General features: G+C 43.8%; 1 protein-coding gene across 1 annotated transcript in view; it reads left to right on the top strand.

Annotated features, from left to right (window-relative positions):
• Positions 1–873: 873 nt before the first annotated feature.
• Positions 874–15,928, top strand: part of LOC116740690 (nuclear envelope pore membrane protein POM 121C-like) — a 48,437-nt gene continuing 33,382 nt past the window's right edge. The window contains exon 1 of the mRNA XM_032606528.1: positions 874–1,964. Within this exon, the coding sequence (XP_032462419.1) occupies positions 1,849–1,964 (116 nt within the window). The 5' untranslated portion in view covers positions 874–1,848. The remainder of the gene's footprint in view (positions 1,965–15,928) is intronic.

Genomic DNA, 15,928 nt, shown 5'->3' with positions numbered 1-15,928 from the left:
GGATTCAGAGCGAGCCAGTCACAGCTACCAGAGGATTTGCAGAGGGAGCTGACAGAATGGGGCCGGCTGCATGGTGACTTTCCCCGGCAGGATCATCTGTAACCTAATGCTGCCAGTGTGTTAAGCCAAGGGGACCTGCCAGGGAGGAAGGGAGATGGGGAAGGCCTGGGGTTGGCAAGCAGGGGAATTGCCCAAATGACTCACAAAGGACGGAGAGAATGAAGCAAGCCATCGGTAGAGTCTGTAACTAAGGAGGTCAGATAATCAGGAAAATAGTGTTGAAAGTGCCCAGTGGGGAAGATGATCTTGATAAATACAGAAAATGGGAAACACTTGCCTACAGCTGTGTTTTTCTGCTCTCTCTAGCAGGATACAAAGGTGAGCCTTCTCCATTTGAAGCCCCACTGATAGAATGGACGGTTCTTGGTCACAGCCCTCTTGCATGTCACTCCTGGAGCTTGAGTGTGAAACTGAGAGGTCCAGAAAGCCAAGCAGAGAACCACCTGGAGCAAACAGGGACCCCAGGCTTTGAAGTGCCTTCTCCCGAAACCTGCACATGACTTTGACCAGGTGCCCCAGAGGCTCTGGCACTTAGCCCCTTAGGGGTCTTTCTGGGGCCCTGTGGCCAGTCCCAGTTCTAAGAGGGCAGCCTGGGTGGCTGGTCACTCTGGCCAGTGGAGTATTTCTTACAGGGAATCGTGAGATCAGGCCTCCAGAATGTTTTATGGCTAAAAAGCCGTAAAGAAGAAAGGAGGGGGAGTTAGGGTTTATACAGACAGGAGCCAAATCTGTTTGGGACCTAGGGGTGGCCCTGGCAAAGTGAAAATGAACAAAGGGTTGAAGTGGGCAAGTGGGAGGGTAGCCTAGATGAAATTGAAGCCAAGGGCATATAGCCAAAATATCCTATATACCACACTGTTGTGATTTAAAGCCAGTGAGGTTTAATCTTGGTCACCATGGTTGTACTCAGCCTCTAACACGTTACCCAACGTACGTTTAAACATTCTGGAGTGAATGAACTCTTTTTACACCACATTCTTAGTTATACACATATGTTATGCATCCATTCATTGCACAGGCTCTGAAATTTCCAATGAAGCCTTTCCGTTCCCTGCCCTTATATTAACATACCGATTAGTCATTGTTAAGTGTCTACTCTACCAGGCACTGGGAACACGGTGGAGAGCAAAAATAGACGCAGTCCCGCCCTTCTGGAGCTTACAGGCTATGGGAGGAGACAAATAGGATAATCAAATAATCACAGTAACAACTGTGTAACAACAACTGGAGGAAGTGCAGTAAAGGAACAGGACAGAGTTCTCTGAGAGCATGTAAGGATGCCACTGGGGTGGGGTACAAAGGGAATGTCGTTTTTACCTGGACTGTTTTTCTTTTGATGGGGTTCAGGACGTGCTACCCCCAAATATAGCACTTTGGCCTGTGGAATATTTGAAACTGAAGGAAATTGAGAATGGCACATGGAGGAGGGACTTTCTGACCTTCCTCTGAAGCAGATCATGTGAGCGGTGCCCTGCTTGTACCCAGAGGAAAGGAACCTCCTTATCTCCACGTGAGGGATGCCGAGAGGAATCTGAGCAGACCTCGCTGTTTCCCCAGTTTCCTACGCTCAGCTCATGTCCTCTCGTCCTCTCCCATTTTCCCTTAATTCTCCGCTCTTCATCCAATCGAGCATAAACACACTCAGGTGTGACTGCCTCTTTAGGTCTTCCTTCCCTTATGAAGGCTCCCACATCACATAGAACTTACATCAAAGACATTTGTGTGCTTTTCTCTTGTTAGTCTTTTGTTACAAGGGCCCCAGCTGCGAACGTAGAAGGGTAAAGGGAAATGACCTTTTCCCTCTGTTATAGTTTCTGGCAACCACAGAGGGATGGCTGGGACACCTCATTGGCTCTGCGGCCTGTAGACAGGATCCTGGGAAAACTAACCACAACCAGTGAAAGGTAAGAATGTACTACCAAAGTCAGCTCTCCCGGGTCTCCGTCTGTAGGGCCCAGTTGAGAGAGGAAGGTAAAAAGTATCTCCTTGTCCCTTCCTTTTCAAATTCAGATTAGCATGAGAAAAACATTTGTCAAAATTAATTATTTGGATTGTGGGACTTCCCTGGTGGTCCAGTGGTTAAGACTCTACACTCCCAATACAGGGAGCCCGGGTTCGATTCCTGGTCAGGGAACTAGATCCCACATGCATGCCCCAACTAAGAAGTCCGCATGCCGCAACGAAAGATCCCATGGGCTGCAACGAAGATCCCATGTGCCACAACTAAGACCAGGCACAGCCAAAATAAATAAATAAATTTTTTTTTTTAATTATTTGGATTGTGACTCTGGTTGAATTTGGTTTGGGGGGCCCATTGGTTATTGATCTTGCTCTCCTGTTTGTCAGCTCCTGCTCTCCTGTTTGTCTTGTTTGTTTGTTTGTTTTTTCGGTACGCGGGCCTCTCACTGTTGTGGCCTCTCCCGTTGCGGAGCACAGGCTCCGGACGCGCAGGCTCAGCGGCCATGGCTCACGGGCCCAGCCGCTCCGCGGCATGTGGGATCTTCCCAGACTGGGGCACAAACCCGTGTCCCCTGCATAGGCAGGTGGACTCTCAACCACTGCGCCACCAGGGAAGCCCCCTGTTTGTCTTGTTTTGTGTCCTGGGGGCTTGTCTTGGCTTTCCTCCTGCCAAAGCGTGAAAATTGTCAGTTCTTGCCTGTGCAGGAGGCCAACCTGCAGGTAGGGTCCCCAAGAATATGGCTGCACAGAAATGTGGGCTGCACCTCATCTGCAGCTAACATCCTACCGATTGTTCCCAGCTCTCTGGGGGAAAAAATGATCTTTCTTTCTTTCTTTTGGCTCTCTTTGGGAGTGGCTCCAGATCATAGGAGGACTGCGTACTTGCACCCTCTGTGCGGAGGCCTCTTGTGTCCTCTGTTAAGTCATAAACAGCTTTTACTGGTTTTGGTTTTGAGTCAGTTGGCATAGGTATGACTGGTTTTAAAAAAGAAAAAAAAGGAGTGGGTAGTCAACACTGCCAGGAATATTTGTTGTTTATCTCAGCTGATAATCAGATATTTGAAAGAATTTTTTTCGAGGGGAGTTCCCTGGCGGCTTAGTGGTTAGGACTCGGTGATTTCATTGCCATGGCCTGGGGTCAGTCCCTGGTTGGGGAACTAAGATTCCTGCAAGCCGCGCCAAAAAAAAATTTTGTTTTAACGAGCTCTGTTGTCAGAAGTTGGCTTGATTGGAAGCTGACATCCAGACCCTGACAGGAGCTGTTTTTTCAGGCATCTCTTGTTTGTGTGGTCGTGCTGCTCCATGGGAACTTCTGTCAGCTGAAACCCCCTTCTCGAGCCCCTGCCGACTGTATGGTGCACCAGACCTGTCTTCCTCCTTTTTTTCCTTTAATGTTTTATTTATTTTATTTTATTTATCTATTTGTGGCTGCATTGGGTCTTCATTGCTGTGTGCGGGCTTTCTTCTAGTTGTGGCGAGTGGGGGCTGCTCTTCGTTGGGGCGCGTGGGCTTCTCATTGCAGTGGCTTCTCCTGTTGTGGAGCACCGGCTCTACCCGCACAGGCTTCAGTAGTTGTGGCTCGCAGGCTCTAGAGCGCAGGCTCAGTAGTTGTGGTGCATGGGCTTAGTTGCTCTGCGGCATGTGGGGTCCTCCCGGACCAGGGCTCGAACCCGTGTCCCCTGCATTGGCAGGCGGGTTCTTAACCACGGCGCCACCAGGGAAGCCCTGTCTTCCTCCTTCTTGATGACATGATGCTGCTGAGGATAATTGGATCGTCATTGGATTCTTTGGGAAACATAAGATCTCCCCGAACTGGCCCCTCTTCAACCTCTCCCTTGCCATTGCTTCTGTTTTTTCCCCTGTGCCTTCTTTGATCTTCCATCACTTCCCTTGAGTCCTCTGCTGTGACTCCCTTCAAGCCCCTGGCTCCTTCATCCTTCTGCCAGACCTTGTTATACACCAGCCCCTCAGCCACTTGAACTTTAGGCTCCTGCTCTCAAGGGACTGAGGGTCCCCCAGAAGCAACTACCTGAGGCTGAAAAGGAAAAAGGCTAATTGCAAAAAGGCTGAATATTTTATCCACTCAGATGAGCTTTGGAGACATCCAGACAGCCGCTAGATGTCTCCTCAGTCACTCACCTAAAGCGTAGTTCTCAGCCTCCATAAGATTACCTATCAGGTCAAATGAAAATCCTAGAAACTTGCTCCACAAATATTGATAAAAAGAATTAGCCCTCATATTGAGTAGGTAACCTCAACTTGTCCCATTTGCCAGAAACACAATTTGGTTAAGAATATAAAGTAGGTATAGGGACTTCCCTGGTGGTCCAGTGGTTAAGAATCCACCTTCCAATGCAGGGAACGTGGGTTTGATCCCTGGAACTAAGATCCCACATGCTGCGGCATAACTAAGCCCGTGCGCTCTAGAGCCTGCGTACCACAACTAGAAAGAAGCCTCTGCGTCACAACAAAGATCCTGCGTGCCGCAACTAAGACCCAACTCAGCCAAATAAATAAGTGTTTTAAATATATATATATAAAGTAGGTATAAACCAGTGAGTTTGTATTACTAAGTTTTACTGACTCATGCTTAAAATTATAAAATGAAAGCTCTAGGATCACTGCATTTGTCTGTATGTCTGCGTATGTCTATGCATGTATATTATGTACAGGTGATTTTCTTCTACCTTTGGATGGTATTACCAAATTAGTTATAAAATCCATTAAAGAAGTTCTATTTGAATTGGCTTAGAGATAAATGAGTGAGAAGTCTAGAAACTAACCCAATTTTGTTTTAAGTTCACATGATCTGGGATAAATATTTGGTAAATAAAGCTAGTCTTAAAATTGTTGGCAAAATAAAAACGGGCATGTCTTTGGAGTTGTCAGCATTAAATATAATGCAGACATACAATTTTTTCCCACCTAGGTTTATACTAAGTCAAACAAGCTTAAGTTATCTCTGCTAGATACTTAAGATTATAAAACTATAAATCTAACCTAAGAACAAAATTCACAATAGAAATGAATTGCTTGATGTGTCAAGCATGGCAATTAAAAAAAAAATTATGTAACTTTGAAGGCTCTTTGCTTCTGTGATATTTTTGATACGTGCCTGATTTGTCAACGAGAAAAATAACTTGAGATGATGGCTAGCTTTGTTTATTGTCTCATGACATTTTCACAAGCAAGTCAAGCATTGCTAATTCAAAAGTGTTAAGAACAAGAGAATTAAATAGACATGAATGAAAAAAGTTTATAAATAAACTTTTCAACAATAATTTTGTTTTCTAATATATCTACTTAAAAATAGGTTCAAAAACCTTTTGACAACTTGAAACCTTAAAGCTGTTCTAAGTTAAGTGATATTCAATGAATATCTAGATCATTTCCAAATAAGGTAAAATACTGAAACATTAATTGCTGACCATAAGTTTATTTATTTGGGGCTTCTTAAATTCTACAGAGACAAAAGATATTCGGGTTTATTAGTGAACATGAATTTTGCCACATGGAAAATTGTACTGTGACAACAAGATCCTACTGTATAGCACAAGGAACTGCCTTCAGTATTCTGTAATAAACCATAATGGAAAAGAATAGGAAAAAGAATATGTATATATACGTATAACTGAATCACTTTGCTGTACACCAGAAACTAAGACAACATTGTAAATCAACTATACTTCAATTTTTAAAAATTGAAAATTGTACTATAAGGAAGCATACACCCATAAAAAATTATGAGACAGTATATTTGTAAAATGTATTAATCTTCTACAGAATGATAGTATGTGGCAGACAGTTCACAATTGCTTACTTCCTAGTGTTCACAGAAAAATAAAGATTATTAATGGGTAAAAATTATAATCAACATATGTAAGGATGAAGTGAAACAGCTATATGTGCCAAACATGCAAAGTATGAAGGACATATTTTTGTTAAGGGAAAAAGAGAAATTCAGTCCTAAAATAGAATGACTGGTTGTTCTAGAATGAGATGGAGGAAAAGAATAGGACAAAACCCAAATGGATTTTTTTTTTTTTTAATTGTTGAAGTTTTGTGGAAAAGGAATCTTATTTTGTGTGGTCAAAGCTGGCTAGGATTGGACAGATTTATTTATAAGGTTTCTTTTTTTAATTAGCTTTAGTGTTAATTGTACACTGATACACACCTAAAATTTGGTTTTCTCTCTCTGTTAAAATGACATAGATTTCTTAGATTATTGGTCTGTTCTTAATAAGAAATTGTAAAAAAAAAAAAAAAAGAAAAGAAAAAAGATTTATCTTTTAAGTAATCTGCCTGGGAAACCAGATTTTGTGTTTTGTAATTATTTTCTGTGCTTCATGTTGTCTTTATCAGGTCTTTGATTGAGTCTTCTCAGTATCAAAAGAGCTAAGTTTTGTTCACACCCATGTGACCTTCTGTATTTGCCTTTAAAATTGTTTGTTGGAGAAGCCACCTCAATGAGAAAGCCCGTGCACAGCAACGAAGAGCCAATGCAGCCAAAAGTAAATAAATAAATAAATTTATAGATATATTTAAAAAATACAGATGCAAAGTAGATGTAGGTGAGATCACTTACCAAAAGTAGAGTGGGATGGAGTGGAAAGTTTGTGGCAGACTATAGGAAGTTTGGGGGAAATGTAGTTAATATGACAGCAAGGTCACAAGAATGGATAGAAGAACTTCCAGTCTACAATAGGAAGGAGCACAAAGCTGTGAGAAAGCACACATTTGTGGAGGAGTGAGAGCAACGTTCTTTGCTTTTCACCAGCCATGTTTGGTATCTCTGCAGCCAGACTGGAGAAAGCACACAGCCTGGTTTAGCGAGGGATGGAAACTGGCAAAAAGGCAAAGTGAAAAATCACTGAGGTGAGAGTTGAAATAATTGGTCATAATATCCAAGCTATTTGGGGACAGAAGAGAAGCCCAGAATGCTGCTGGTTAGAGCAAGAGGGCCTTACAGGCTGGATTAAGGATGAAAGTGTATTTGAAGTAGAACTGGGGGAATGTGAACTATTGTCAATAACATGAAGGTGCGAGAGGAGTGATGGAATCAGCGTTTGAAGGAATTTCAGAGTTTGAAAGCCACCAAAAGGGCTTTTCTTTAACCCTCAGACTAGTAGAACAGGTATTAGCTGTTCAGTTTGGGCTAGATCTTGTAATAGAGTTATTGTAATGGAGGAAATCCTCTTACCAATTGTTTAAATAAGTGCCGGTTCTAAATGCACCGTTTTCCAGGCAGTCTTTATAACGATCTGAGTAGCTTACAAAGAACAGAACAAAATCCAGCCAACCAACCGTGGGGAATCTCCAGCTGTGTGCGGGTGCTCTCTTCCTGGGGCGGGGTGTGTGTGTGGGGGTTGTCCCAGAAAAACCTTGCACCTGCAAAGGGCAGAGCAGAGAGGGGATTAGGGCTCTCAAAGAGCCACAGCCTTGCAGGAACTCAGTACTGTAGGGAGCGTGGGTTACTGGGACTGAGGAGATGCCCCCTCCTGTAGAAAAGAGTCACTGAATAGGATTCCCCCGGTCTGCAAGGTGGTGATGCAATGAGCCTCACCAAGCGCACTTCACGCTTCCACCTAAGACTCTGCCCGCCCACTGCGGACAGAGAGTGGCCTACCCTGTTGCCTGGCAACCGGCTCGTCTCGCGCCTCAGGCGGAAGTCGCCCACAGTGACGTGAGATGCGCGCAGAGCACGCTGGGAGCACGCGGTTTCGGGCTGCCTCTGGGCGGTCTAGTCCCGGAGGCCGGGGGCAGGTCCTCGCGGCCCGGACTGGCACACTTCGGGCCCTTGCGGGCCGCAGCCGCCTGGTCTGGCCTGTTGCGGGAGCCGTGGCCCGGCCATCACCTGGAGGTGCGCAGTCGGGTAAGCCCCTTTCACGCCCTCAGGGCGCCTAGGCCCTGGGCACCTCCCAGGCTCCCCTCTGAGCTGGTCACCCGCGGCTTCCGACTCCGACGAGGTGGTGGACGCAGAGCAGTGTGTGTGTGTGGGGGGTGTTGGTGGTGAAGCACGTCCCATTTACAAGGCAGTTCAGCGCGTAGTAGGTACACAGCATTTGTTGCTTAGTGATCGCCCCAGCCGTTCTTTCTTGGTCTTCGTCACTGGTTGCTATGCTCCCGCCCTCGTGGGTCCCAAGGTGCTGCTCCTGGAAGACATTCAGTCTTCTGTGCCTGCTGCTCCTTCCCTGATATCTGCTCCTCAGCTCGGCAACATGTCTCTGTTCAGGGTTCTGTTCTTGGCCCTCTTTTAACAGATGATGGTCTCCTGTAACATCTTCTCAATTACCAGGGTGATTTAGATGGTTCCTTAAGCGCTCTCAACTAACAGGACTTCTAAGCTCTAGGACTGCATTTTATCTGTCTGTAAGGCAGCTTTGTGTGCCTTTTTTCATACCTCAGACTCCTTCTAAAATCCGAAGTCACAATGTTCACTTTCTGTTCCAATCTCTCACCTCTTGTGTGTTCACTAAACTCACCACAGTCACTAAAGCACGAAATTGTCAGATTTTACTCTTAACCACCCTTGTAGCCCCATCATTCTGTGAGGTGCCAGGTCCTATACAGCTGTCTCCATCGTTCTGTTCTTTGCATTCTTACTGCTCTCCCACAGGTACCCCAGGCTCTATTTGGTTTCTTAATTTAGTTTTCTTCCTGCTCCTCAGGCTGGATAATTTCAAAGGACCTCTCTTCAAGTCTTCTGGTCTTTTATTTCTCAAATCTGCTGGTGAACCCCTCTAGTGATTTTTCATTTCAGTTAGTGTACTTTTCAGTGCAGAATTTTTGGTTGTTTCCTTTCTATAATTTTTTTATAGACATTCTCTTTTTTTTGCGGTACGCGGTCCTCTCACTGTTGTGGCCTCTCCCGTTGCGGAGCACAGGCTCCGGACGCGCAGGCTCAGCGGCCATGGCTCAAGGGCCCAGCCGCTCCGCGGCATGTGGAATCTTCCCGGACCGGGGCACGAACCTGTGTCCCCTGCATCGGCAGGCGGACTCTCAACCACTGCGCCACCAGGGAAGCCCTGATATTCTCATTTTGTTCATCTTTTATGTTCCTGATTTCCTTTAGTTTCTTTGTCCATGGTTTCCTAAGCTCATTGAGCATGTTAAAATGGTCGATTTAAAGTTTTTGTTTAGAGACTTGCCTGGTGGCACAGTGAATCCGTGCCAATGCAGGGGACATGGGTTCGAGCCCTGGTCCGGGAAGATCCCACATGCCACGGAGCAACTGAGCCCGTGTGCCACAACTACTGAGCCTGCGCTCTAGAGCCTGAGAGCCACAACTACTACTGCTGAGCCCATGTGCCACAACTACTGAAGCCCATGCACCTAGACCCCGTGCTCCACAAGAGAAGCCACCGCAATGAGAAGCCCGCGCACCGCAACAAAGAGTAGCCCCTGCTCGCCGCAACTAGAGAAAGCCCGTGCACAGCAACGAAGACCCAATGCAACCAAAAATAAATAAATAAAATAAACTTATATTAAAATAAATAAATAAAGTTTTTGTTTAGTTAGTCTATTGTCTGGGCTTCCTTAGGGATGGTTTCTGTCAAGTTGTTTTTTTCCTTCGAATGGTCCATACTTTTCTGTTTCTTTGTTTTAAAATTTTTTGTTGTTGTTGAGAACTGTACATTCTAAGTGTTATAATGTGGTAACTCTCAAAATCTGATTCTTACTCATTAGGGATTGCTAGTTTTTGCTTGTTGAGTGATGGAGCTGTTACTTTTACAAACTTTTTGCAAAGTGTGTATTCCTTGTTTTTCTGTGGTCACTGAAGGTTCTGTTCCATTTTCTCTGCAGTTAGTCAATGACCTGACATAGATTTCCTTAAATGTTTGATTCTAAATAGGGAGGTAGGAGAGGGGTATTCTGTCTCTTTAAATCTGATAGATGCCCCCGGGAAAGCCAAAGCTGCCAGTAGGGTCAAATCCAAGGCAAGCATCTGTGCTGATCTGGTCCTCAGGGATCCATCAGACTGATCAAACTGTGTAACCGCAAACTTTTTTTTTTTTTTTTTGGCCCCGCGGCACAGCACGTGGGATCTTAGTTCCCTGATCAGGGATGGAACCGGCGGCGCCCCCTGCAGTGGGAGCGCGGAGTGTTAACCACTGGACCACCAGGGAGGTCCCTGTAAGCCCAAACTTTTGGAGGACAATGTTTCCACCATCTACTCTGGCATCAGCCAGCTTCTTCAGGAATGCAGGCTGCTATCCATACAGCTGCAGCACGTCTGAGGAATGAGGGATATTGACTAGTTTGCACATGTTGCTCACTTGTGAAAGATCAGCAACCTTTCCCTTCATTGTTATAAGGACTCCTCTGGTTGTTAAAAGTTTCTGGTCATGTTCCAAGTTCCAAAATAGTTGATTTCAATCTTTCTTTGTAGCTCAATGATTGCTTTGGTGAAGGGACAAACCCCTAGTTCCTACTCTGCCATTTTGTGTGACATCACTCTGAGTCATATTTTTGAAAATACATATTCTGATAATCTCTATTTTCTTAATTGGTCTTGTTTAGATGATTTGCATTTAATATAATTTTTGATTGGTTAGGATTTAAGTCTGCCATTTTACTTATTTTCTGTTTATTCCCTCTGTTTTTTTGTGCCTCCTTTTCCCTTTTCTTGCCTTCTTATGGGATACTTGAACATTTTTTAGTATGTCATTTTAAGATGGCTATAGATTTTTAAAATATAGCTCTCTTTGTATAGGTTTTCAGTGGTTGCTGTTGAGATTACATTACACATACTTATGATAGGTTACTAGTATCAACCTTTTACCAGCTCAAGTGAATGTAGAAACTTTACCACCTTTAGGTCCCTTTTTTCTTCCTTTATGACATTATTGTCTTAAATTTTACCTCTACATACATTGAGAACCATGTGAGACAATGTTATAATTTTGCTTTCATCCATCAAACATAACTTTAAAAATTCAAGAGATTATGTCCACACAGATATTTACCCTAAAAATTGCTTTTTCTTCATTTCTGATGTTTCAAGCTGCTGTTATTTTCTTTTCATGTGGAGAACTTTTCCTTTATCACTTCTTTCAGAGCAGATCTGATAGTGGGAAATCACTTCATTTCCTTCATCTCTTAATATCTTTATTTCACCTTCATTCCTGAAAGACACTTTCACTGGATACAGAATTATGGGTTGTCATTCTTTTCTTTCAGCACTTAAAAAATATTTTGCCACTTTCTTCTCTCCTCCATGGTTTCTGATGGGGAATCTGTAGTTTTTCATGTTGTTCCTTCTCTGTAGGTAATACTTTGTTTCTCTCCAGCTGCTTTCAAGATTTTTCCTTTATTTTTAATTTTCAGACATTTGATTATGATGTATCTGGGTGTTGATTTATTTGAGTTCATTCTTTTAGGGTTTGCTCAGGTTTTTGAATTGGTAGGTTTATGTCTTTTGCCAAATTTGGGAAGTTTTCAGCCATTATTTCTTCAGATATTTTTTGTCCACCGCACTCTTTTTCCTCTCCTTCTGGGCCTCCAGTAACTTGAGTGTTAGATCTTTTGTTATTGTCCCATAGGTACTTATTCTTTTTTTTCTCTGTTTTGTCTGTTTTGTTCAGATTGGATCATTTCTACTGATACATCTTTAGATTCACTGATTCTTTCCTCTTAAATCTCCATTTTGCTATTGAGTCCATCCAGTGAATTTTTTACTTATTTTAATTTTTCGTTCTGAAATTTCCATCTGGGTGGTTAGATATTTTTCTTTGATGAGACTTTCTATTTTTCAGTATGTTTCAAGAGCGTTCATAATTATTTCTTGGAATATCTTTATGATAGCTGCTCTAACATCCTTGTTCAATAATTCCAATATCTTTCTCACCTTGCAATTGGCATTTGTTGACTGTCTTTTCTCATTTGAGTTGTTTTTCTTGGTTCTTAGTATGAGGAGTAATTTTTTATTTTATCATGGACATTTTGACTATTACGAGGCTCTAGTTTTTATGTAAATCTTCTGTTTTAGCAGGAAGTCAGTATCAATATGTTTATATTCAGAATGCACATTCTGGTCCAATTTTGTGGGCTCTGGTTTGAAGACCAATTTCGTTTTCACAGCCTTTGCAGAGCAGTTCTGGCCTGCCCCGTTTGCGTGCTACCCTGAGGCCGGTTTGAAACCGCAGAGTATTCCACATTGTAGTTCAATTCCCAGAGCTTTTTCTGTGTTGATACTAGTTGGTTTCACACATGCACTGCTTGGGAAGGCATGACCAGTACTTCATACACATATTTAGAGAATCCCTTTTTCTAGCTCCCTACTCTCTATTTGAGAGGGGATGAGGTGCCACTTTTTACAGTCATTCAATTAGTGCAGGTTGTGGATAGCCAACAGGGTTCCTCCCCACAGTCTCCAGTACCTGGTAGGGAGGAGAGAGATGCCACCTCTGCTTTGCTGGTACAAGATGGGGATGGTCAACAGAGCTTTGTCCCACAGTCTCTGCAGTACCAGGTGGGGAGGAAGAAAGGTATGGGTTCTTTTGTGGTGTTTGCCTCTAGTAGGGTGGCTGTAACCATCCTGCAGAGCTACCCTCCTCATGGTCATTTGCTGGACAGAATGGGCTTTTTTTTTTTTTTAATATTGATTGATTGATTGATTTGGCTGCGCTGGGTCTTAGTGGTGGCACTCAGGATCTTCGTTGCTACGTGTGAGATCTTCGTTGTGTCATGAAGGATCTTTAGTTGCGGCATGTGGGATCTAGTTCCCTGACCAGGGATCGAGCCTGGGCCCCCTGCATTGGGAGTGCAGAGTCTTAACCATTGGACCACCAGGGAAATCCCAGAATGGGCTTTTCTTAGGGCTTGGTTTTTATGGTTTTTTTCTTTTGTTTTGTTTCGGGAAGGGCTTGTTGGCATTTTTCTAGTTGCAGACTGCTCTAACATCCAAGCCAAAATATATAGGAGGCAAAACAAACAAACAGACCACCCAGGGAACTCACCACTGAGTTGTCCCTTGAGGCCCTAGCCAGTTTGCCTTCTTTTCTCCACCTTTTGAGAGGTTTTTTGATAGTTGTATTATGTATTTTGAACAGGAATTTTGGTTGTAATTAGCAAGAGGAAGATGATGGAATGTGCATACTCCATCTTCTGTGGAACTGGAAACAACATAAGGCATTTAAAATTGTTTTCTTGATAAGTTTTAGAGCGTAACTTCTCATTTTAGTAACAGTACATTTGTTCCTGTATAATGAAGAATCGTACCCATTTTGTGTATTATGTCACATGGTCTCATACTGCAGCAGCCAGTAAAACCCTAACTCCAGTATACAACCCAGACCATCTTCCTAAAGAACTCTACTCTTCAGCCCCTCTGCCTTGGTACTCTGGGCTCATTAGACCTCTCCAGATCTTCTTCATCGTTTCATTTGTCCATCTGGGTCCTCTTCTCCAGGTGGCCAGCTGTAGCCTTTCAAACCTTGATGAACTTACGGTAGGACTGTTGGGAAGATTAAATAGATTAATACATGTCAAGCACTTAAAGTAGCAGCTAGCATAGAATAAGCAGTCCTTAAATCATAGTAGTGGTTGTTATACCCTCAATTTGGCATAGCCTCAGCTTTAAGTAAAAGAAACCCAAACTGGGCTTCCCTGATGGCGCAGTGGTTGAGAGTCCGCCTGCCGATGCAGGGGACACGGGTTTGTGCCCCGGTCCGGGAAGATCCCACATGCCGCAGAGCGGCTGGGTCCGTGAGCCATGGCCGCTGAGCCTGCGCGTCCGGAGCCTGTGCTCTGCAACGGGAGAGGCCACAACAGTGAAAGGCCCGCGTACAGCAAAAAAAAAAAAAAAAAAAAGAAAAGAAAAAAAAGAAACCCAAACTGTCTATGGTGTCCCACCAAAGTAGGGAAGTCAGATTTTTGTCAGCTTCAGTTTGAAGATGAAATTCACTCATGCAAACATTTATTGAATGCTCACCATGTTGAGTATCAAAAGATGAACAAATAAGACACAATCCCTGTCTTCAAAGAGCCCAGAGACTAGAGTGGGGAGTAATGTATATGTGAAAGAGCACAATTAAGTAAATAAATGCAATGAGGGGCTTCCCTGGTGGTGCAGTGCTTGGGAATCCACCTGCTAATGCAGGGGACACAGGTTTAAGCCCTCGTCTGGGAAGATCCCACATGACACAGAGCAACTAAGCCCATGTGGCACAAGTACTGAGCCTGTGCTCTAGAGCCTGTGAAGCCACAACTACAGAGCCGCGTGCCACAACTACTGGAGCCTGGGCGCCTAGAGCCCATACTCCACAACAAGAGAAGCCACCGCAGTGAGGAGCCCGCGCACCGCAAAAAAGAGTAGCCCCCATCGCCGCAACTAGAGAAAGCCCGCACGAAGCAATGAAGACACGACGCAGCCAAAAATAAATAAAAATAAATAAATTTACATTTAAAAAATGCAGTGAAAATAGTCTGTGCAAGATAATGGAGACACCAGGGTGGGAGTGGCCATGTGTTTGGGGTTGAGGAAGGGTTCACAGAGGTGGTAACACTTAGGCTGAATCTTGGAAGGTAAGTAGCTTTTGCCCTGGTGAATAAAGGCATTTCATGCATAAGCAGGAGGAACAAAATTTCAGAAGCTTAAATCAGTGTGGCAGGTGGTTTAGTACCCACATAATCTGTCATATGTCTGCAGTTGGATTGAAATTGTATGTTTAGAGAAGCACACAAGAGAGACTCTAACCTGATTTCCAAGGTCCTTCATGATCTAGTCCCTACTTAATTTTCTAGCTTTTTTTTTAATCGATTCTTTTTGTTTTTCTGCAGTTGAAGTATAGTTGATTTACAATGTTATGTTAGTTTCAGGGGTACAGCAGAGTGATTCAGTTTACATACACATCTATTCTTGTTTAGGTTCTATTTCAGATAGTTCCTTATGCTATACAGTAGGTCCTTGTTGGTTATCTGTTTCATATATATCTAGTTTTTTCTCTTGCCATGTGCATACAGATATTTATAATTTCATCTTATATAATGTATTAATACCTGCACAGTGATACACAGTGTCCATTCTTTACAAACCTCTTGGATCTGACTTTTGAGACAAGACCAACAGCTGGAAACACATTCAATCCAAAGTATAAAATGAGAAAAAATAAATAAAACATTCAGTCATCGACCTGAACTGAGGACGAGGGGAAAGAGTACCGGGCAGCGGATGCTTCTGTGATGGCAACTTAAGGCTTTAACTGTAGTCTTGCTGGATTTCCCCACCTCCATCCACTGTGTTGTTGACATGCCCTGTGGGGTCTCTTTTTATCCACAGCTGCCTCAGGCATAGTTATTTCTACAGACTTCCCTTACTTTATCTGGATGAGACTTGGGCAGATTCAATTTTATTTTCCATGATGGGGCCACTGGGGTAGGATAGTTACTCAAGCATGCAGCTTTTCCCCACTTTCACCAGTTTGGGAGCAGCCATTGCCTGCTCTGTCCTCTCCAGTCTCTTTCTTCCTAAGACACTGCTGACTGGAGGCTGCTTCTCTTCTCAGGGGATCCAGCACGGAGGGCATGAGCCAAGGCATGTGGTATCTCCCGTCTGTATCCTCCCCTGCAGCACTTTTCCCTTGCCCTCCAGGCTCTCATCACTCCGAAACGCAGCATTCAAACACACCAGCCTCTTTGGACTGCAACCTTTACACCTGTGGATTCCTCTACCTAAAGCTCTTTCCAAGGCTCCTCTTAGCACTTCACCCCCTCAGCCAAAGACAAGACTTCCTCACAGAGGCCTTTGCTGACTGACCCCCTAGGCTAAGTTATACCCCCTTCCTATGCTATCATGACAGCCTGTGGCAGATTGAATTTTCTGAAGATGGCCACAGTAATATTTCCCATCACATATGCTCATCTTACAATATAACCTTAAAGCTTCTTCCATCGAGTGGTGGGAGGTATG

Source organism: Phocoena sinus, chromosome 15, assembly GCF_008692025.1.
Source record: "Phocoena sinus isolate mPhoSin1 chromosome 15, mPhoSin1.pri, whole genome shotgun sequence".
Classification (NCBI taxonomy): Eukaryota; Metazoa; Chordata; class Mammalia; order Artiodactyla; family Phocoenidae; genus Phocoena; species Phocoena sinus.
This window is presented reverse-complemented; position numbering and strand designations above follow the sequence as displayed.